General features: G+C 35.9%; 1 protein-coding gene across 5 annotated transcripts in view; it reads right to left on the minus strand.

Annotated features, from left to right (window-relative positions):
* Nucleotides 1-19069, minus strand: part of LOC124642905 (hemicentin-1) — a 470700-nt gene that overhangs the window by 197530 nt on the left and 254101 nt on the right. For all 5 annotated transcript variants that reach the window (XM_047181655.1, XM_047181654.1, XM_047181656.1 and 2 more), the window contains exon 3: nucleotides 18559-18730. In XM_047181655.1, coding sequence (XP_047037611.1) covers nucleotides 18559-18730 — 172 coding nt within the window. The remainder of the gene's footprint in view (nucleotides 1-18558; nucleotides 18731-19069) is intronic.

Raw genomic sequence — 19069 nt, forward strand, 5'->3', positions numbered from 1 at the left:
AGAATTTGTTGAAAAGAAATGTTTTGTGTTAATTAACATGTTTTGAGTTTTTGTGCCATTGAATTTGTTTTTGACGGGACTTGTACATTATTATTTTTATATGGAGGCACGTGTAACAGAAAAAATATTCTGGTACCAAGTCTCAAATGACCAGAATCACTTCTATAATGTCCAGTTTCCAAAACATACATTCCACATATAATATTATATATATCATATAACAAAATAGGCTATACACTCGGGGCTATATCACAGAATTAGGATTTATAGAGGCCCTTTTGGACCTTCTATGAAAGGCTTAAATAATCACCCGCTTGTAACATGGCGAGTTGTGTTATTTCGTATATCTTACACAATTAATTAACATATTATTTATGTTTTAATGTTAATTTAGAGAATAGCTGTTTCCTGCAATTTCACTCGCATTTCGTGGGATCTTCTTCCCGTAACCGGATAAAATATGGCCTTTGTTACTCAAAGTCAGGCTTTTCAAGAGTGAATTGTTTAAAACGATTTAGTAGTTTCGGAGCATTTTTGATGTATAAAAACAATTTGTTCCTCTTTACTATAGTTTGCTTCAAATTCTTATGTATATTCATAGCCTATCCTCAAATTCTGCCTTCACACGCAAAAAAATACTCTCAAATAATTTAAATACGACGACCAATTTCAGACTTTACATCAAACAAACAAATAAACTCCAGCGTTATATATTACTTCAGCTCTCGGATCTCAGTCTAATCAGACGCGGTTAGACATCATTATTTCACGGAGTACCCACCGCGTGACTCCGCAATCCAATTACTTGGCAATACCAATCTCCTCAAGTAAGTTAGACCCGTCGTTAGACTTTCAGACTTCTGACTAGGTACCTGGAAATCCTAGGAATTGCGAGATAGTTGGCCGAGTCAAATATTTGTAGTATTTTCTGTGGACTGGTGCATTTAGTTTTTTTTTCTTTGTGTAGACTAGTTATGCTAATGTATTCAGCTTGTTTAAGTATTTTCAACACGTGCAAGTTTTAGTAGGTCACACGTTGTATACAATCTGCCTAGCCTTTTTCTAAACTATTTTGTCCTGACCTGGGTAATTTTGACGAGTAAAAGTGTTGTTTAGAACCTATTTGCAAAGAAAATAACATTTATGATTTAACCAGATAAGTATACTGTGTTAAGATTTGTTGTCAGACTTTCTGGCTTTTGACTATTTTATTTATTTATTTATGTAAGGCACACTAACAACTTATTCACAATAACTTTCAAAGGTTAAGTTGTACATAAAAAGGGCCTGTGTAAATAAATCAATTAAAGGTATGCACATCAATCAAAACCCGTAATGACTGCCAAAGATGTTTAAATGTTACCCTGGACCCACAAATTTAACGTACCTTCCAAAATATGAAGCAACTCGTCGTGACAAGATGGTCACCAAGCGCCTCGAACATTCTTTAACCTTATGATCGAGCAACTCGTGCTTTAAGACCTATAATTGTAACCATATTTCAAGCAAATAAATTCTATTCTATTCTATACTATAACTTAGTTCGACACATTACACAATAAAATCAAAAATTCCAAACATGATCCAAGTGCTAAAAACTGGCTCCTATAGAAAAATAATATACGAAAAAATATAGCACCCACAATAGTAGGCTTTCAATATAGGTTGACCCAAACATCGTAATAATATAAATATATATGTAGCAGTTAATGCGATACTGTTGTATTTTGGTCCTGTGGCCCATTTTGGTCCTTTCGGCCATTCTGGTCCTTTCGGCCGCACGTGTCGATTGTATACTATGCTCTAATGGGTTTCTTATGGGAATAGGTTATGAGGTCTTTTGTCATGACGGTAGGAATGTGATTCCCATTTTGTGGGGGCGTTAATAGGCCAATTTGAGTGTGTATTTGTAAATATTTCAAGTGTATTTAAGTGATTGAATATTTTGTTTCTTTAAACCCTCTTATATCTCAAGATTTACTGGTCCGATTTGAAAATTATTTCAGTGTTAGATAGCCTAATTTATCTATATTTATAAAGACGTAAGCTAGCAGTTGTTATAATATGAAACTCTATCTCTAACTAGGTTAATACAGCAGTTAGCTAGTTAGTTAGTTAGTTGCATAGGCAGTTAGGTAGAAACAACTTTGAGGACGAGGTGAATAGGAGAATTCAGTTGGGTTGGGCTGCATTTGGGAAGCTACGTCGAGTCCTAACATCGTCGATCCCACAGTGCCTAAAGACAAAAGTCTTCAATCAGTGCGTCCTACCTGTCATGACTTACGGAGCCGAAACGTGGACACTGTCGGTACGGCTGGTTCACAAGTTTAAAGTCGCTCAGCGGGCTATGGAAAGGGCTATGCTCGGTATTTCTCTGAGGGATCGCATCAGAAATGAGGTAATCCATCAGAGAACCAAGGTCATCGACATAGCCCACCGAATCAGCAAGCTGAAGTGGCAGTGGGCTGGCCATATTAGCCGAAGAACCGATAACCGTTGGGGTAAACGAGTTCTAGAGTGGAGACCACGCCTCGGCAAACGTAGTGTAGGACGTCCTCAGGCACGGTGGAGTGATGACTTGCGCAAGACGGCTGGCAGGAGCTGGATGCGAGAAGCTGAAAATCGATCTCAGTGGCGTGCACTTGGAGAGGCCTATGTCCAGCAGTGGACTGCGATAGGCTGATGATGATGATCTCTAACTTCACAAAATCAATACAATTCTTAAATAAACGAACAAAAAATACCATTAAAAAACTTAAATAATTTGAAGTTGTGACAAAACTACGTCTCTTGCGAGCCCAAGTTTTCCCATTGAATACATTATAACTTTTTATATCAACTTGGTTAATATTTCAATAATGGATTTACATTTTTGCTGCGAAACTATCCGTTGGTTTTCGAAGATTATCTTTTGTATCTAGCGATGTTGGATCATTAATTATGTATGTTTTTCTTTTGTATTCAGTAGGTTAAAGTTTTGTATCTTTGTATTTTGATAAGTTTTTTTCTACCGCCCACTAGCAATGACGCTTTTCAAAGTTTATGGAAATAGTTATGGAATACTGATATCAGTCAAAGTACACTGATATTATGAATGGAAAGTTTCTTTCTATCTGTCGCGGTTTCACTCCAAATTATAGAACTGATTTAAATGGTTGGTTCGCAGTTTTTAATAATATATCTGATTGTTGCAATTAAGATTTTCAAGATACAGACTGTAGGCTAGTTTGCCGGTGACTGCCAAAATGTATTGTAACTCTTTTGACGAATAAATGATTTTTTGTGGTTTTGTGCCCGAGAATAAACTACTATTCGGTTCTCCCGGGACGAGGATGAAACCATGGGCTAGTTAAGCTGTAGGTCAAATTTTGTTTCTGTGTTCTTCCCCAAACAAATAATTTCCCTATTAAATTATTACTAAGATCTACTATCTAATTTAAAACATTTACAAAGGACATGTCTTAACCTACCATTTTAGCATACAAAAACAATCCGATATCCACAATAGTGATAAAAACCGAAGCCACAGGCGCCAACACTCTTGTATTCAGGCGGCGAAACAGTATTTATTTAGGCTCGGTTATTGGGCCCCGGTCTAATGCATAAACTTTATTATTTTGGGTACAGCCGATGGCTATATGTTGCCTTTGTCTGTGTATGGCAATTTATTGGTTGGTCTGTGTTTGTGAGTTTATTAAAACTAGAATTTATGAAGGTTATCAATATTATTAATTTGAAAGTTTTTGTATTTATATAGATGGATGTAACCGAACCAACATAGTTCAGAAAAGGCTATAGGCTATAGGCTCGGAAGATGATGATGATCTAGATGGTTGTATGATAGAGGATGTTCATTCCACTATCACCTAAAAACTACTGGATGGATTTGGATTATACTTGGCAGTGAGATAGCTTATATATCACGGCTTATATATATAATATATGGGCTATTGTTAATCTATGTGCGGGAAAGTGTTACCTAGTATTCAATATTAATACTACGAAATAACTAGGAGTGGTTTTTCTATCGAAATCTAAATCCCAAATATCAGGAAATTGTTAAACCCAAATTGTTGAAATACCTACATTCAACAATTTACAATTTCGTGGTTGATTCATAGAGTTTGAATATGTAGTTTTAATATTTTGTGTAACTCAAAAACTTGTTATAATAGACAGCTGTTTAAAGTAAAAGAAATAAAAACTTAAAAGGTGATGAAATCAAAATTTATAAGAATACATGGCAAAAATACATTACCTCGATCCTGTATTAGGCTCAGAACTGTAAAAAAATATTATGGTGTTAGTTAAAAGCACACACAGTTGTTAGTCACATAATATACACACATACTCTACAACAATACAAGATACATACAGTGATAATTATAACGCATGTAATTATTTTTTTAATTATCCAATATTTCACCTACCATATTGTTACTCATTTCGCGTACCAAAGGACCACTCAACCATACTTCAGACTAAACAGTCGGCCGACAGTTGCTCTGATGATTGGAAAAAATATTTTTAATGGACGTGGATTTTATAAAAGTTTTCAGTCGTTCTGATACCGGCTAAATACCTGATCGTTGGTACGTGTGTACAACCATTCATCTTCACACTGATTTATGAGCCCAAAAAAAACTGTCGGCCGACTAGAAGTTTGCAGTGTGTGGTAATTTCTATGGTAATAGTGTCAAAAATCAAAATTCACGTCTACCTACATCTTCTTATGACTGGCACCCTACTGAAATTTATTTAGCGTCACCCCAAGGGTGACAACAAACAGTGCATGTCGACCAACAGTCTGAACGCGAACTGAATAAGTGATATTATTTGTTTGAAAACGATTCAAATCGAACCTTTTAGCGTTTTTATTGATGCTGATGTTTTGTTAGGAAAATCGGACGATGTGTTGAATAATATTATAAGACGGAATAATAAAAATGGACCCTTTTTGAAGAGTGACATTAAGTAGTTATGGAAGTAGAAATAATGGCGTTTTTCGGCTGATCTTCAGCCATCATTGTGCGGAAAGGTGCGCACAATAATGGCTGAACACAAGCAGTCGCTCAAACGCTCAGGTTCACTCTTTAGTCTCCCACTAGCATAGTTCGATGTGACATTATGAAAATAGGTCAATAAGGTCAATCTTCTGCGTAGGCTTTTCCAACTATGTTGAGATCACCTTTCTGTGTTTTACATGGAGCAACTGTCTATCTGACCTCCAAAACCGAGTCACCTGAGCAACCGTTACATTTTGGTAAGACTGATTCTACGATGCTCCGAGTCAAGAATAGCTTTGACCAGAATTCATTAAAGTCAGCGTTGGTAGCTTATTATTTCAAGTAATTCCCGTATGTTTATCTTATTAAACGCTCAATATACAGCAGCAAAGTTTCCGCAGTTTATCCACATTAGCCTTAATTCACGATTTATAATTGACAAGACTACAATTAGTGCCAAAGCTCGCCTCGAAAACACGTTTGGCAAATAGTCGGCTAAAGATTTATTCCGTTGCAGTGTGTTTTGGCAAATTTCCAGGCTATTGCTTATCGCCTGTGCAAGACTAACCTATTCCCAGTTGACAATTTTGGGATGGAAATCTGCTAAAACGTTTTGAGATTTATTAACTTTAGTTGGTTTTACCGCGGTTTTGCTTGGGTCCTCATAAAAAAATATGTAAGTGGTCCTGAGTACCTACAGCTCTCAGAGTTAATACTGAAATAAAAACAAAGTCGTACTAGCTATTCTATTTCTCAAGAACGGCTGAACTGATTTAGCTGGAAATTGGTGAGGTGTCAATCAAAAGTTTGTCTGCCCTCAAGATGCAGGCAAAACTACGGGAGAAAGTTAGTAGACAATATCAGACAATATTCCGAATACAAAGAGAATATACGACTACAATGAAATTGCAATGCAGAAAAGTAAATAATACATGCGACTATTTCATTGATGCAAACACAGTCTTCACATGAACTAGGTCTACGAAGGAACTCGAAAACTCAGTACACAAATACAGTTCAATATTACTGACTATATCAATAAATAGTACCGCACACTGCAGATTAAACAGTCGGCCGAGAGTTGACAAATTCATTTTTTAAATAAATTCTTGATTATAATCAAAGTTTTCGAAACCGTCAGAATTGCTGTCACTCCTCATCGATCCCCTCGAAATATAGATAATTGCTACCTAATTGCTACCAGTTACCATTAGTTGCTACCAATTGCTACCCACGTGGTTTTGAAGATAATTAGCATCATCTAACATCAAGCATCTAACGGTGACAGCGATTTTGCTATCAAGATGGCTCTCACTTTTTCCAGAGTGAAGAAACTTCAAAAAGTCACATATTTCAGTCGGCCTGATGCCGGTTAAATACCAGATCTTTGTAATGTGCGCACTACCATTCTTCATACTGACTTATGAGCTCACACAAACTATCGGCCGACTTCCAGTTCGCAGTGTGCACCTACTCTAAATATAACAAAAAATGCAATATTTCCCCTATTATTCTCAGTCCGCTTGTCTCAGATATGAAATACGGAATGAAGAATGCTTGCAACGGAATGCAATTTTCATTGCAATTGCAGTATACATCTTGAAGTTAAGGTTAACTGTGGGATATGAAAGTTAACTGTCAGTTACGGATGTTGCGATGTTCAGTATATTAAGAATACTTAAAGACTTTGATATATGGATTTTGGAGTTAATATTAAACGTTTAAAATATTCTTCCTTTCTTTTCAGAACCGAACGCTTAACGTATTTGTGGTCCGAAGATACAGTAATCAGTAATTATATAGAGATTGAGAGGTAAAACTTGGTAATATAGCGTTTATAACAGTTACTTTGTAAATTGTATTCTTCCTATATTACTTTTTATTAAATTCAACGCTTTATTGACCAAAATTAATACCAAGACTTATATTGTAAGCCCAAACACAGTTATAAACATTAAAGAAACAACTGAAGCGTAATTGAAAAGAAATTCATTAGGCATTTAAAAATATACTAACCATCAAAAGACCAAAGCCTGTAAAAACATTTTCCCAAGTAAAAAAGGACCAAAATTATTTTGATGCTTTTTGTCCGCAATAAGTAAATAATAATATTAACCCTTTGACCCCAATATACGGGGCGGCCGGCCGGAAAATACTGGTTTTAACCAGCGCATTCCGGTTCGGGGTGGTTTTAAACCGGAACGGCCGTACTTGAAAGCGGTGTGGATGCAACTTTTTAGCAAAATGTTTATTTTTGTAAATATGTTTTTTCGTGTAAATTCTAAATACTGCGGCTGTATTCTCGAAACAAAAATAATAACTGATGCAAGAGCTCTCAAGGAGATGAAAAAAAAAATAATTGAAACAAATAAATAATATTGTAAAATTGTTTTTGTTATAACTAATTGGTAGTTACCATAACCGACTAGATTCTACCCGCAGCTTTGTCCGTCTCCCGTGATAAGTAAATTACTTTTTTCAAATTGAACCAGTACCTAACTAGCGTGCCTTCCGAAACAAATATGGTTAATCATCCACGGAAAGACCACGCAAAGCGTTGCTTAACTCTGTGATCGATCGACCTGAGCGTTTGTAACTTAGTTTATTCTTAAAATATTTGCCTTATGTATAAGTATTTAAACAAAGAACTTATACCAAGACTCGATCCTTACTTCTTGTATGTGCAATATTATCGTATTGACGTTTATATGTTATTACAGTTTACTCTCGATATTCGATCGGGTTATTATACGGTAATTGCAATATTCTTGCACATAGTGTACTGTAATTGTATTCCTGCTTCTAGTAAATAGTTATTAGTATTGAATAAACTTTGCATTACATTATATAATATCGAAATATCATAGGTATATGAATGAGGTCTCAGTACTGGTACATTTAAACAGCACATTAAAATTTGAACTAACAGCCGCACGGGTCAATCGATCACAAGGTTAAGCAATGCTTGGTGCTGTCGGAGCGTGGGTGACGAGTTTCTCCGTGTTTCGGAAGGTTTGCTTCGTTGGTCTAGTGGTCGCGAGCGCAGCTACTGTGCTCGAGGTCTCGGGTTCGATTCCCGGGTCGGGCCGAAATCGCTTTGTGGGTTTTCTTAAACTTTCACAAAGCAGCCCGTAGTCTGGAAGTTGGTGATTGATTCACCCGTGCGTCAGAGAGCACATAAATGTCGGTCCTGCGCCTGATCTCTTTCTGGTCGTGTCGGATTGCCGTCCCATCGGGTAATGAGAGTGAAGGGATAGGGAGTGCACCTGTGTCTGCGCAAATGCTCGTGCACTATAATATGTCCTGCGTAACTGGCTGATCTCCTTAAATGAGAACAGCCGCCGTCTCCAAAATCGGCCGTGGACGCCATTATATACATCAGTGAGACCTGGCTATCATTTCAGCTTCTTTAGCAGTCTCTATGGGTGGTCAGAGGCCAGAAATTGCGATAGCCAATTTATAACTGGCAAACAAAGGGTTACAGTTTGCCTAGCTAACTGGGTCGAAGATGTCAGAAAGGCAGTCGCTCCGTATAAGATACTAGTACTCAGCTGCATTCAATGAAGCTGGAATACGACCGACCCCAATATAGTTGGGAAAAGGCTAGGCAGATGATATTTGAAGGCATATATAGATACGTTAGTTAAAATCACACACTACTCATAAAATCAACAATGCAATATTAGTCAAAACATGTAAAATATGAACCAAAACAGCTGTATAATTAGGCCAATCAACGCGTATGACGGAATCCGACCTATTTGCGCACTATTGGCCGAGTTAAACAAATATTGTTGCACCAGCGGTGCTCAAACTATGTTTATATTTGACGTGGATGATTTTGACCTAGTTGATTTTGTTATTGCGATAAATAAAATGCAGTTTTCACAAAAAATACATGTTTTTTTAAGAAACAAATGCACTCTTTTATTTCTGCAATGCATGCGCTTAGCAACCGTCAAGAGTCTACCACTTTTTCGATTGTTTTTATATATTTTGGATCAGTGTAAAATAATTATCATTTAAATTTTTTTCTTTGACCTGTACCAGTATCATTCATTACTCTTACACCCTTCCATAGTTTACCATCTATCCATCAACAATCAAAGCCACCTCAATTGGCCACTATTTCCCCCATTACCACGACAAACGTTCCCACAAGGGGGCCATTACCCAACATGTTTGAGAACCACTGGCTCGAATCGAAAATTCCCCGTCGCTAGTCAGTGCAGATAATTGAGCGCCCTCACTGTGGCGAATAACGGACGAGGTATGCACTGTTTGTAGCCGAAAATAGGGCTACTGGGAGCCTATGGGAAAGCCTATGAGAAATGTTAAGGTGTAATTGGTTAATTATTGGTTGTGATTTCATTTGCATTTTGAGCGAAAGCTAATTAACATTTTGGAATAAGAAACTTGGCTGAAATCATCATCATCATCCTACTGTAGAGCAGAGCCCTTCTCTATGGAGGATTATAAATTTTGATTGAGCGTTCATCACTACGCTTGCTCAATGCAGGTTGGTGATTTCAGACTTTATAGTTCAAGTTTCTTTAAGATGTTTTCCTTCAACTTTAATCAGTCATTGGAGTCCAATATACTTAGGCACTATATTTACGTACAGAAAAGTTACAGTGGCACTTGCGTATTCCAGAATCGAACCCGCACTGAAGAAGCCGGTGTTTTACCAACTAGACCACTACGAATAGCTAAATGCTGTTTTAATTTAAAGTTATTTGTCGTAGCTTCTAAGTTCTGAACGTGTACTTTGGGCAATATATCAAAAATTATAAAGCCTGTAGATGAGATTAATGATTATTTTTTATAACAATTTTACTTTCAAAATAGACTACAAGTACAGTTTGACCTGTGGACAGAGCCAATAAGTTAACTCGTACGGCATAGTTTTCCAACTACCCATTAAAGTGGATGAACGAAATATAGTGCATGGAGTATGCAAATGAGTCCCAATTGGTCCTCTGGTGTTGCCAAATTGTGATTGTATTATTAACTTAATTTATAATATGGCAATTCTGTTTTGGACTAAAAATGAGATGTGATATTTGTGGCGTTTTGAGGTTGCAGACGCCTAGAATAAATATTAATAAGTATTTTTCATTTCTTGTTTCTGTGCAACTTAAAATAATAATATTGTTTTGATTTACTTGATTAACTTACAAGTAAATGGTTGAGGAGGCTTACAAAAGTTGAAGTTTTCCGCAATTAATATTTGAAACCGACTTCCAGAAAAAAGGAGTCTGACTAATTAATTGAATTTGGCATTGTTCATTAAAAATTGACTCTGTCTTTTCATCATAATTGGCATACACACAATATAGGATTTTCTACTGCAAATACTACTGAATATTTCTACTGAAAATATGCAATCTTTCTCACCACAAGAACCAATGCTATGCTACTCCCATGCACCGGCGTTGCTCACCTCAAATCGCGATATTGAAACTGGCACCACTCCGGTCATAACCAGTTCTAACCGGTTCGAACCAACGCAAAGCGGTTCATATTTATGTGGCAGTAAAACCGGGTGCAATAAAAATGGCGGCTTATGCAGTTTTTATGCATAACTGAAGCTATGTTAGTTGAGATTTATGTTTATTTAATATTTCATACCGTTGACGTTTATGGAGTTAGTAATGTAATTACTGTTGGCTGGCTGTGCGTTTATGAAGGATGTTATGTTCTGGCGTAAAATTTGTTTTAAAAATTATTGTTTTTATTTAAATGGGTTACTCAGTTAGTGCATAGTATAAACTTATATAGGTTAGTTTCAAGATGAGAGAAATAGAGTAAGCTACCTTTACACATTTATCTTTCTCACCATTTACTACATAAAAACAATTAAAATAGCAAAACAAACATATCTACATACATCATTACCAATACCACTTAAACCAATCCCATCAGACAACCGAAATCAGTATGACCCAAATGCAAGTGCCATTACGCTCCAAAAACGTTTAACGACCGGTACAAATCAACGTAGGACGAAGTAGTGGGTAGGCTAGCCCGCACCGAAACGGATTTACTGCAGATTTATACACCGGTGCTTAAGCTCGGTTCAGTTTCAAACTAATCAAGTTGGTTGAGTGTCCTTTTGGATTAAAATTGATGTTCTGATGTATGGTTTTTTGTTCTGTATTCTTGGGTTGTTTTCTTGTTGGTTTATAGCTTAGTTTTTTTTTCTTCATGAGTTAGCTAATCTATCTGGATTCTCTACAAGGACAGAATTCTCTTCTAAAATATTATATTTTGCTTGGAGGATAAGCCGATATTGACAATGAAAGTATAGTAAGTTACAATAAAGGTGTATTAATTTCGAAATTATATTATATCAAACCCAATTTAGACTGGCATCGCATACAAACATCCAAATTAAAATTAAATATCACCAAACTTTCGCGTTAACTGTTCTTATCCAAAACTTTAACCACACTTCCATTAAGACTGGTATTTCCTGGGAAAGCCGCTAAAATTACAGTCGAAACAACCCCAAAACGCAGGCTTTAACCCCTCTCTTAGAATACCCACACACTTGAGACTAAAAAGTCGGCCGATAGTTGACCCGATAGTAGGCAAAAAATTCCAATCAAAGGTTTCAGTCGGTCTGATATCTAAATACCTGATCTTTGTAATGTGCGTACTACCATTCATCTTCATACTGATTAACAAGCCCAAACAAACTATCGGCTGACTAAAACTCTGCAGTCTGCACTTCTAATTCGATAATAACAATTCCCAAATCCAGTGCAAACGTTATAAAATTATCAGTAAGCAGAACTCGTTGAGGAACTTTAAGGTTTAAATAGTGATTACAAGTTTGTTCGAATAGGCTAATTAGCACCGCCAAACTGTGGCTAATTAAGCCCAGTGTTATTGCAGAGCTGGCTTTATTTGGCGCACGCTACTTTCATGTTTGATTGAAGGTGTTTGATGAACGGACGTTGATAAAGTCAGTTCTGATTTGCTTGCAATATGGTGCTGTTTGGTTTTGAAACCAGCAGTGCTTAGTAGTAAAAAAAAATCGAATTGAGAACCTCTTTCATTTTGGGAAGTCGGACTACCTTCTTATACTAACAACTATGTTTTTTTGTTCTTCTTCATTAAAAAGCAATATAGCAAACCAAATATTTTTGAGAGATAGGCACAATGCAATCATTTTAGTAACCTCATTGTCAAAAGAATATAGGCTGTTACTGTAATATGTACACGGTTTCAGGTATAAAAGGCTAGTTTTCCGTGATGAAAACTCATTTCTAGTTTCTATAATGCAAAGAAAAACATGAAACCAGCACTGCTTTTTAATATTATGTACCAATATCTCTTTGCCGCTGAAGCTGTTTCACAAAATGAATAAATTAAGTACAAAAACTCGCCAACACAAAATTAATATTCCGGATTAATTAACTAGCTGACTGATTTTACCAGTTAATTCCATAGTAACGACGTTAAGTCCAGAAAGCTTTGTAACTGCCGACAGAGTTAAAATAAGCTTATTAAACTGCTACCGATGCAGTTAAGTGGAAACTTTAAACTGCAAGTTTAGATCATATTCATCTCCCGAGCCTTTTCCCAACTATTTGGGGTCGGCTTCCAGTCTAACCCCATGCAGCTGAGTACCAGTGTTTTACAAGAAGCGACTGCCTATCTGACCTCCTCAACCCAGTTACCCGGCAACCCAATACCCCTTGGTTAGACCGGTGTCAGACTTACTGACTTCTGACTACCCGTAACGACTGCCAAGGATGTTCAATGACAGCCGGGACCTACAGTTTAACGTGCCATCCGAAACACAGTCATTGGTATCCAAGATATACTTAGAAAGTACATACAAACTTAGAAAAGTTACGTGAATAGTTGCCTGACCTGGAATCATGCTTGAGAGGTTGTTCTTTACCCACGAGGCCACCACGACTTTTTTTTAGTTTGAAGTTTAGATCATATTATTAGTCCCGCATTTCTATGTGCCTAGGCAAATGAGGCTTGCTAAGTCACTCTGTAATCCTAAGTCTAGTCAGGTGTTGTAACTTAGTTTAACTTAATCGTCGCCTATGTTAAACTTGGAAGTTTGTCAAAGATTGTTGGGCCTACGTTGGCTTGTAATTCAAGTTATATTATCAAGTTATACACGTTATGTAACATAATATGACGCCTGTTTTCCTTAGGGAGTTAAGCAGAGGTGTATCTTGGTACAAATCAGATTTATCTGGTCATGTTTGATTTTGATAATGGTTTTCTTTTTACTTATGTCAGAGGCGTATGTCAAGTATATATTGGGAAAAAAATAAGGCTAGTCTATTCAAATATTTTGAAGAGTTTTTTGCTCGAGCTCATCCCAAGAACTAGTGGTGCGATTTAAATTTATTAGGAACCAGAAGTATGATTGAATTTTTTTAATAAGATGGCTAATTGCTCAAGAAAAACGACTATTTAAATATAATGAAATAGTTGCGACTTTAAGTGTTTGATTTTACTAAACGCACAGATCAAGTACATAATTACTTTCAGCTTAATAGATTAGAATTAATATATTTCAAGTTCTATAACTACATACTATACCTTCCTACATGCAATGTTAGGTGTAAAAAAAATCCTTTAAAAAAGACACAAACCAGTACCGACAAAAGATTTATTAACACCACAACGTGGGCTTGTCACTTGTATTTTCGCTGAAACTATATTAAAATATTCAGGCTTCAGGAATCCCCCTCTATTATGGCACCTGTAATTTACGGCAACTCACTGTTGTTGGGGTTTAAGTGTTTTTTTTTCCAGGGAAATTGGCTGAGGTTTTTTATTGGATTTCCTTGTTTCTAAATGTTTTATTTTTATTAGGAAATGTCGTGGAATTGTAAAAAGCTAAGTTGGTTAGTTTATACTTGTCATATAAAGTTCTGTTTAATACATTCATTTAAATTAACTAGAGCTAAAAATACACGGTAAATACCATGGAAAACATTCGCTGGCCAAATTAATTCAATAAAACATTTTTTTTCTTTTATATCAAAGTATTTAAACCTTCTTCGAAAGCAAATCATTTAAGTATTATTAAAAAATATTATATAGCAGCTACTAAATAATACTTCTGACGTATTTTATCATTTAAATTAAATACCTATCTTCTTAACTGGAATTAAATTCAAAAGTCTGTGTTTGTACTAAACTAATCAATTTTAAACTAAATACCTAAGAGATTAAATCAATCAAACATTTGATTTTAATTAACTCAAAAATCTTGATATAAAACATACCAGCTTTGGTCGGCAATGTCACCTTTGAGCTTAGATCAGTCAAAAATAATGACAGCAAAGAAATTACCTAAATATATCTAGACAAAAGCCTCCAGCGAAATTTAATAAAACTGCCTTATAGTCAACGTCTACATATTTATGAGAGAACGTCTACCAAATTATAATTTGATATAAAAAGAAAAAATCCTTTTTGTACTCAAAGCACTTATTAAAAGTCGCTAAAGTATCAAGAAATCTAAATTGACTAGAATTAAATGTAACCTCAGAGCTACGGCGTAGCGAGGTCTACGGCGTAGCGCTACGCCGTAGTAATACGCTACGTGATCGGCTGGGTGTCACGTAAGTATGGAAGGCTCTGAAAATGTATGTATGTTTATTAGTGTTCTATTACATTGCTGAGGTGGGTGGTGAATTATATTATGATGCGGGGGCATGCTGAATTAAAACGTAGCCTATTTATGTATACACCCACCCTCTGTGACTGAGAACTTATAAAGGTTTTTTTTGGATTACTATATTAGGTATTACACCAAAGATTCTGTATCAATATTTATTTGTATTTGTGAATTTTCTAAAGTCTTAATTAAAAATGTTTTCAAATGACACAATCGATATGTTAAAATAGCTTTATTTTAAAAACTAGATCACCTGTCGATACTCAGACAAAAAAAACTAAAAATTCAATCAGAAAACAGACAAACCGCTACAATCTCATCTATATTTAATGAATATGCCAACTGCAGTGAAAAGGTTTCTTCCCGTGAAGCGCAAAAACCCACTTAATGCCAAATGACATCAACATTGAGCACAGATTCCATTATCACTCGTTAATAAATCCTATATAAGGCGAGGTTATATTGCTTAAGCGGAGCGACAGCGGTACAAACTGATAGAATTTGCTAATCGACGTATAACGGTCAACGGGACTCAACGGGGCTGGAATGTTCTAAAATAAAAAGCCCTAAAATAAAATAGTAAAAGAAGTCAACGGTAAAATACTATATGACTTGATGACGTATTCCAACGAAATTAAAATTCTGTGTTATTTTTTTATTTCACAAAGTACATAGTATAAAGCCACTTGGCCACCATGTAACACCCTTTGTCTAGAAAAGTACGTCAAATTGTCATTTTTATCTATACTATTATTTTAACCACATTTGTAATTTCCCCGTATTTTTTGTGCTTTATGCATTTCTAACCGATATCGAAAAAAAATATGTATAATGAAATTGTACCCCCATTACACAGAATGTGAAAACATGATAAGGGTCCGTTCAGATAGACTGGGTCGAAGAGCAGAGCAAATTCTTAACACGTTGAAAATTGAGTACTTAGTATTTGAAGTAAGGTTTATTTTTGCATGTGCACTGCTTTTGTCATTGAGAATGCTCGAATGCGCTCGGTGTGAAATAATAAGAGGAGCCGACCGGCTCCGATCGTGTATTTTTTCTTGACGTTTGGCTCCATTTGCGTGCTCTTTAATGCTCGCGCAGCCGATCCGCTCCGGTCTGTGTGAAAAGAAAAATGCGCGCCGATGCTCTCCGATTCGGTCTATCTGAACGGACCCTTATTGTGGCTAATATGACGAAATGTTTGTAAACAATTCAGAAAATTCTGAAAGTGTCTATGATTTCTGAACTTTCGGAACGCAGGCTAAGAAGAGAAGAAATTAATTAAAAATAATGTTAAGTAATTCATTTGCATACATGCATAAATTAGTCGCTCTCCGCTCTCACTGTGACCTCTCCCTAAAGCTCAGAGTGCCATCTTTTTCGATCGTTCGGATTACGTGTAGATATACCAGCAATTCTTATTGCCTTCTGATTAATCTCCTTCAAGACTTTCTTTCAGTATAAAAGGGAGAATTAATCATTTGTCATTCGTTCTGAATGAGTATTTTATCTTTAGTACTGCCACTAATTTTATTTGATTGCTTTTGGCAAGCAACATTTATATCAAACATCGTACATGAAACCTTGTCATCATCTCCCGAGCCTTTTCCCAACTATGTTGGAGTCGGCTTCCAGTCTAACTGGATGCAGCTGAGTACCAGTGTTTCACAAGGAGCGACTGTCTATCTGACCTCCTCAACCCAGTTACCCGTGCATCCCTATACTCCATGGTATGAAATGGAAAATTAATTTATTACCGGGGACCCACCGGGAATAAATTGTTACTATTTGTTACCTAATATATGTGTGTTAAAAAATATTTCAAAACATTTCATTGGAATTCGAAATATGAGGAGTTGCGTTAAATATGGATAAAAGCTAAAAAGTTTACAAAAACGAAATAGGAAAATAACTGTTCACAATTTAAAAACAGCGCATCATAATATCATTCCTGGAATCGAAACTAATAAAACTTCCTATTACAAAATATAAGTGGAAAATTCTATTATTTTTCCTTTTCCTGGAAAAACTGAAGAGAAACCTTTTCGATCGTAACTCGATACCAATTTAGAGATTTAAAAATTCACTCGAACACGTAATAAGTCCGCCATTTTGCGCTCATTGTGAATTCAATTAGTTTTACAGTGAAAACTACCAACCTACTTACTTGCACTTCACTTGCACCTTATCCCCATACAAATAAAGACCAAAATCGAGTGTACTGCCAAACCAAGTGTAGAAAGGTAAACTTCATCGGTAAAATTTACCAACACTTAACATGCACCTTACGTATATGAAAATAAGGATTGAATTTGGGAGTATCGATTTACGTCGTGTGTGTGGCACACGAAATATAAATTGACACCTTATTTCTTGTTAATTAAGGCTTAAATTTGTCTGCAGTGTCTGTGCAGGATAATTACGTATGTCCAGTGCGAAGGACGATTGGACAAAGTTAATTTGCGTTTGGGCACTACCTTACTGCTTCTAATAAGGTTGAAAATATAGTTTATTGGTTGTATATGTAATTTGCTGATGATGTACTGATGGGTAGCAGAAAGGGTGTCTAGACTAATTTTTTGAAATATAAATGTGAGCAGCTGTTAGTGATAGTTTGGACATCTTTAATTTTAAATGTGTTTTGTGATTTCAGTATGAATTGACGGAATGACGCCTTTACGTAGTGACAAACTGAAGTATAATTAGATTTTTTATAAAAATTAAGTTTTTTCTATTTTATATTTTCTACCATAACATTATATTTTTTTTTTCCAAAATTTCACAAATCTACACCAATTATTAATTATGTATTGAAGTCCCATTTGTATGTAGGTAAGGGGGCAAGCCTATTGAAACCTGGCACAATACTAGAATGTCAGCAATTTCTATGACATTCTACATTCCGGTAATACTTTTGAAGTCCTGGATATCTTTCTTGGATTTCATATCCTTTTACACATAGTCACGTTACAGAAAAAGCACTATACATAAAGATTCCTATTTTGAAAAGCGATGCAATGTCTACTTTATATACTAATATTACAAAGGCGATGATTTTGTGAGTGTGTATTTGTTATTTATTCACCCACAAATATCAGGGCGGCCACTGATGAAACTTAGTTATTTACATACTGGGTATTTTACATGGCTGTGGTAAGCAGTTTCTTCGGGAGGCAGGTGACAACTTGGGTGAAAGATAGTTTGTTATAATCATGTTGAGCATCTTTTCGAGTTCAATACTTCACACCTACAAAACCACAACAAAAATACAGCACTATTTTCAGCAAAATTTCATAACACTAGAGTTTGCGATCTCAGAAATAAGACAATGCTATATTTTCTCACAAAATGTGCCAAGACAGAGACGTATCGTCGGTGTCGTTTCACACAATAGCCGGTAAGTGCGGGCATTATGAACAATGGCCGTTACGTCACGAGGTCTTTAGTGAACTTGTTTATTTTGTGCTGATTTCGGTTTTTAACGTTGAAATATATCGGTTTTATTGTGGTTCACGTGCGGGTAAATCTTTTAAAGGTGATATAATGTGATCCGATCTAAGATAACCAGTCTTTTAAGAAACGTATTGTTATTGTCTAGCGTCTATAATTTATAAGAAAATCACAAGTATACAAAAAAACTGTAGATTTTATAGCCACAATTTTTGTCATCCATTTTGCCTATCTTTTGAGAGCCAGTAGATTTTCTTATTACCATACACAGAGACCTATATTCAACGACAAAGTTTTCCTTAAAACATTTTTTATAATTGATCCTGAAAATTGATAGTACACAGTTGTTTTAAGAAAATTGGCGTTTATATTGTCGGTGAACTAATAGGCCTTAATTTATTAACAAAAACTATACATCATTAATTAAAAAGTCCTCACCTGTCTTTCATAGGCCCCTCCGGCCTATCAATAGCCGTGTTCCCCGATATAGAATACACATAAAGCCGTGACTCAGACTTATACCACTTGATGCTATGCATGGCGCCGCAGGAACGTCCGTCGATGCGGCATCGCAGGCGCGCTGTGGTGCCTACTATCGCTGATGCGTGATCTGAAACAAAATTGACGGTTAGTTTGAGGAGTTATTTCGGAGGTTTCTTCTCAGGGATGAGTCAGTTAGGAAATGCCGACCTCAGCGTTCTTAAAATGACGTGTAAAAGTGGTGTAATGTCCAACTGGCAAAATAAGCAATTTTATTTCATTTCAGTGAGTGGGTGATGTTAGTTGTGTGAAGTGGCAACTTTGTTTCTGAGGTTTGTTATTGGCATTGTAAAAATGTGTCTAAAATTCTTGAGAGTATACTCCTTGTGGAAATTACTAGCAAAATATAATCTGACACATGAAGTGGTAGGGTTTTGTATAAGCAGTTGTGAATTTAAGAAAATTCTTT

Source organism: Helicoverpa zea, chromosome 26, assembly GCF_022581195.2.
Source record: "Helicoverpa zea isolate HzStark_Cry1AcR chromosome 26, ilHelZeax1.1, whole genome shotgun sequence".
Classification (NCBI taxonomy): Eukaryota; Metazoa; Arthropoda; class Insecta; order Lepidoptera; family Noctuidae; genus Helicoverpa; species Helicoverpa zea.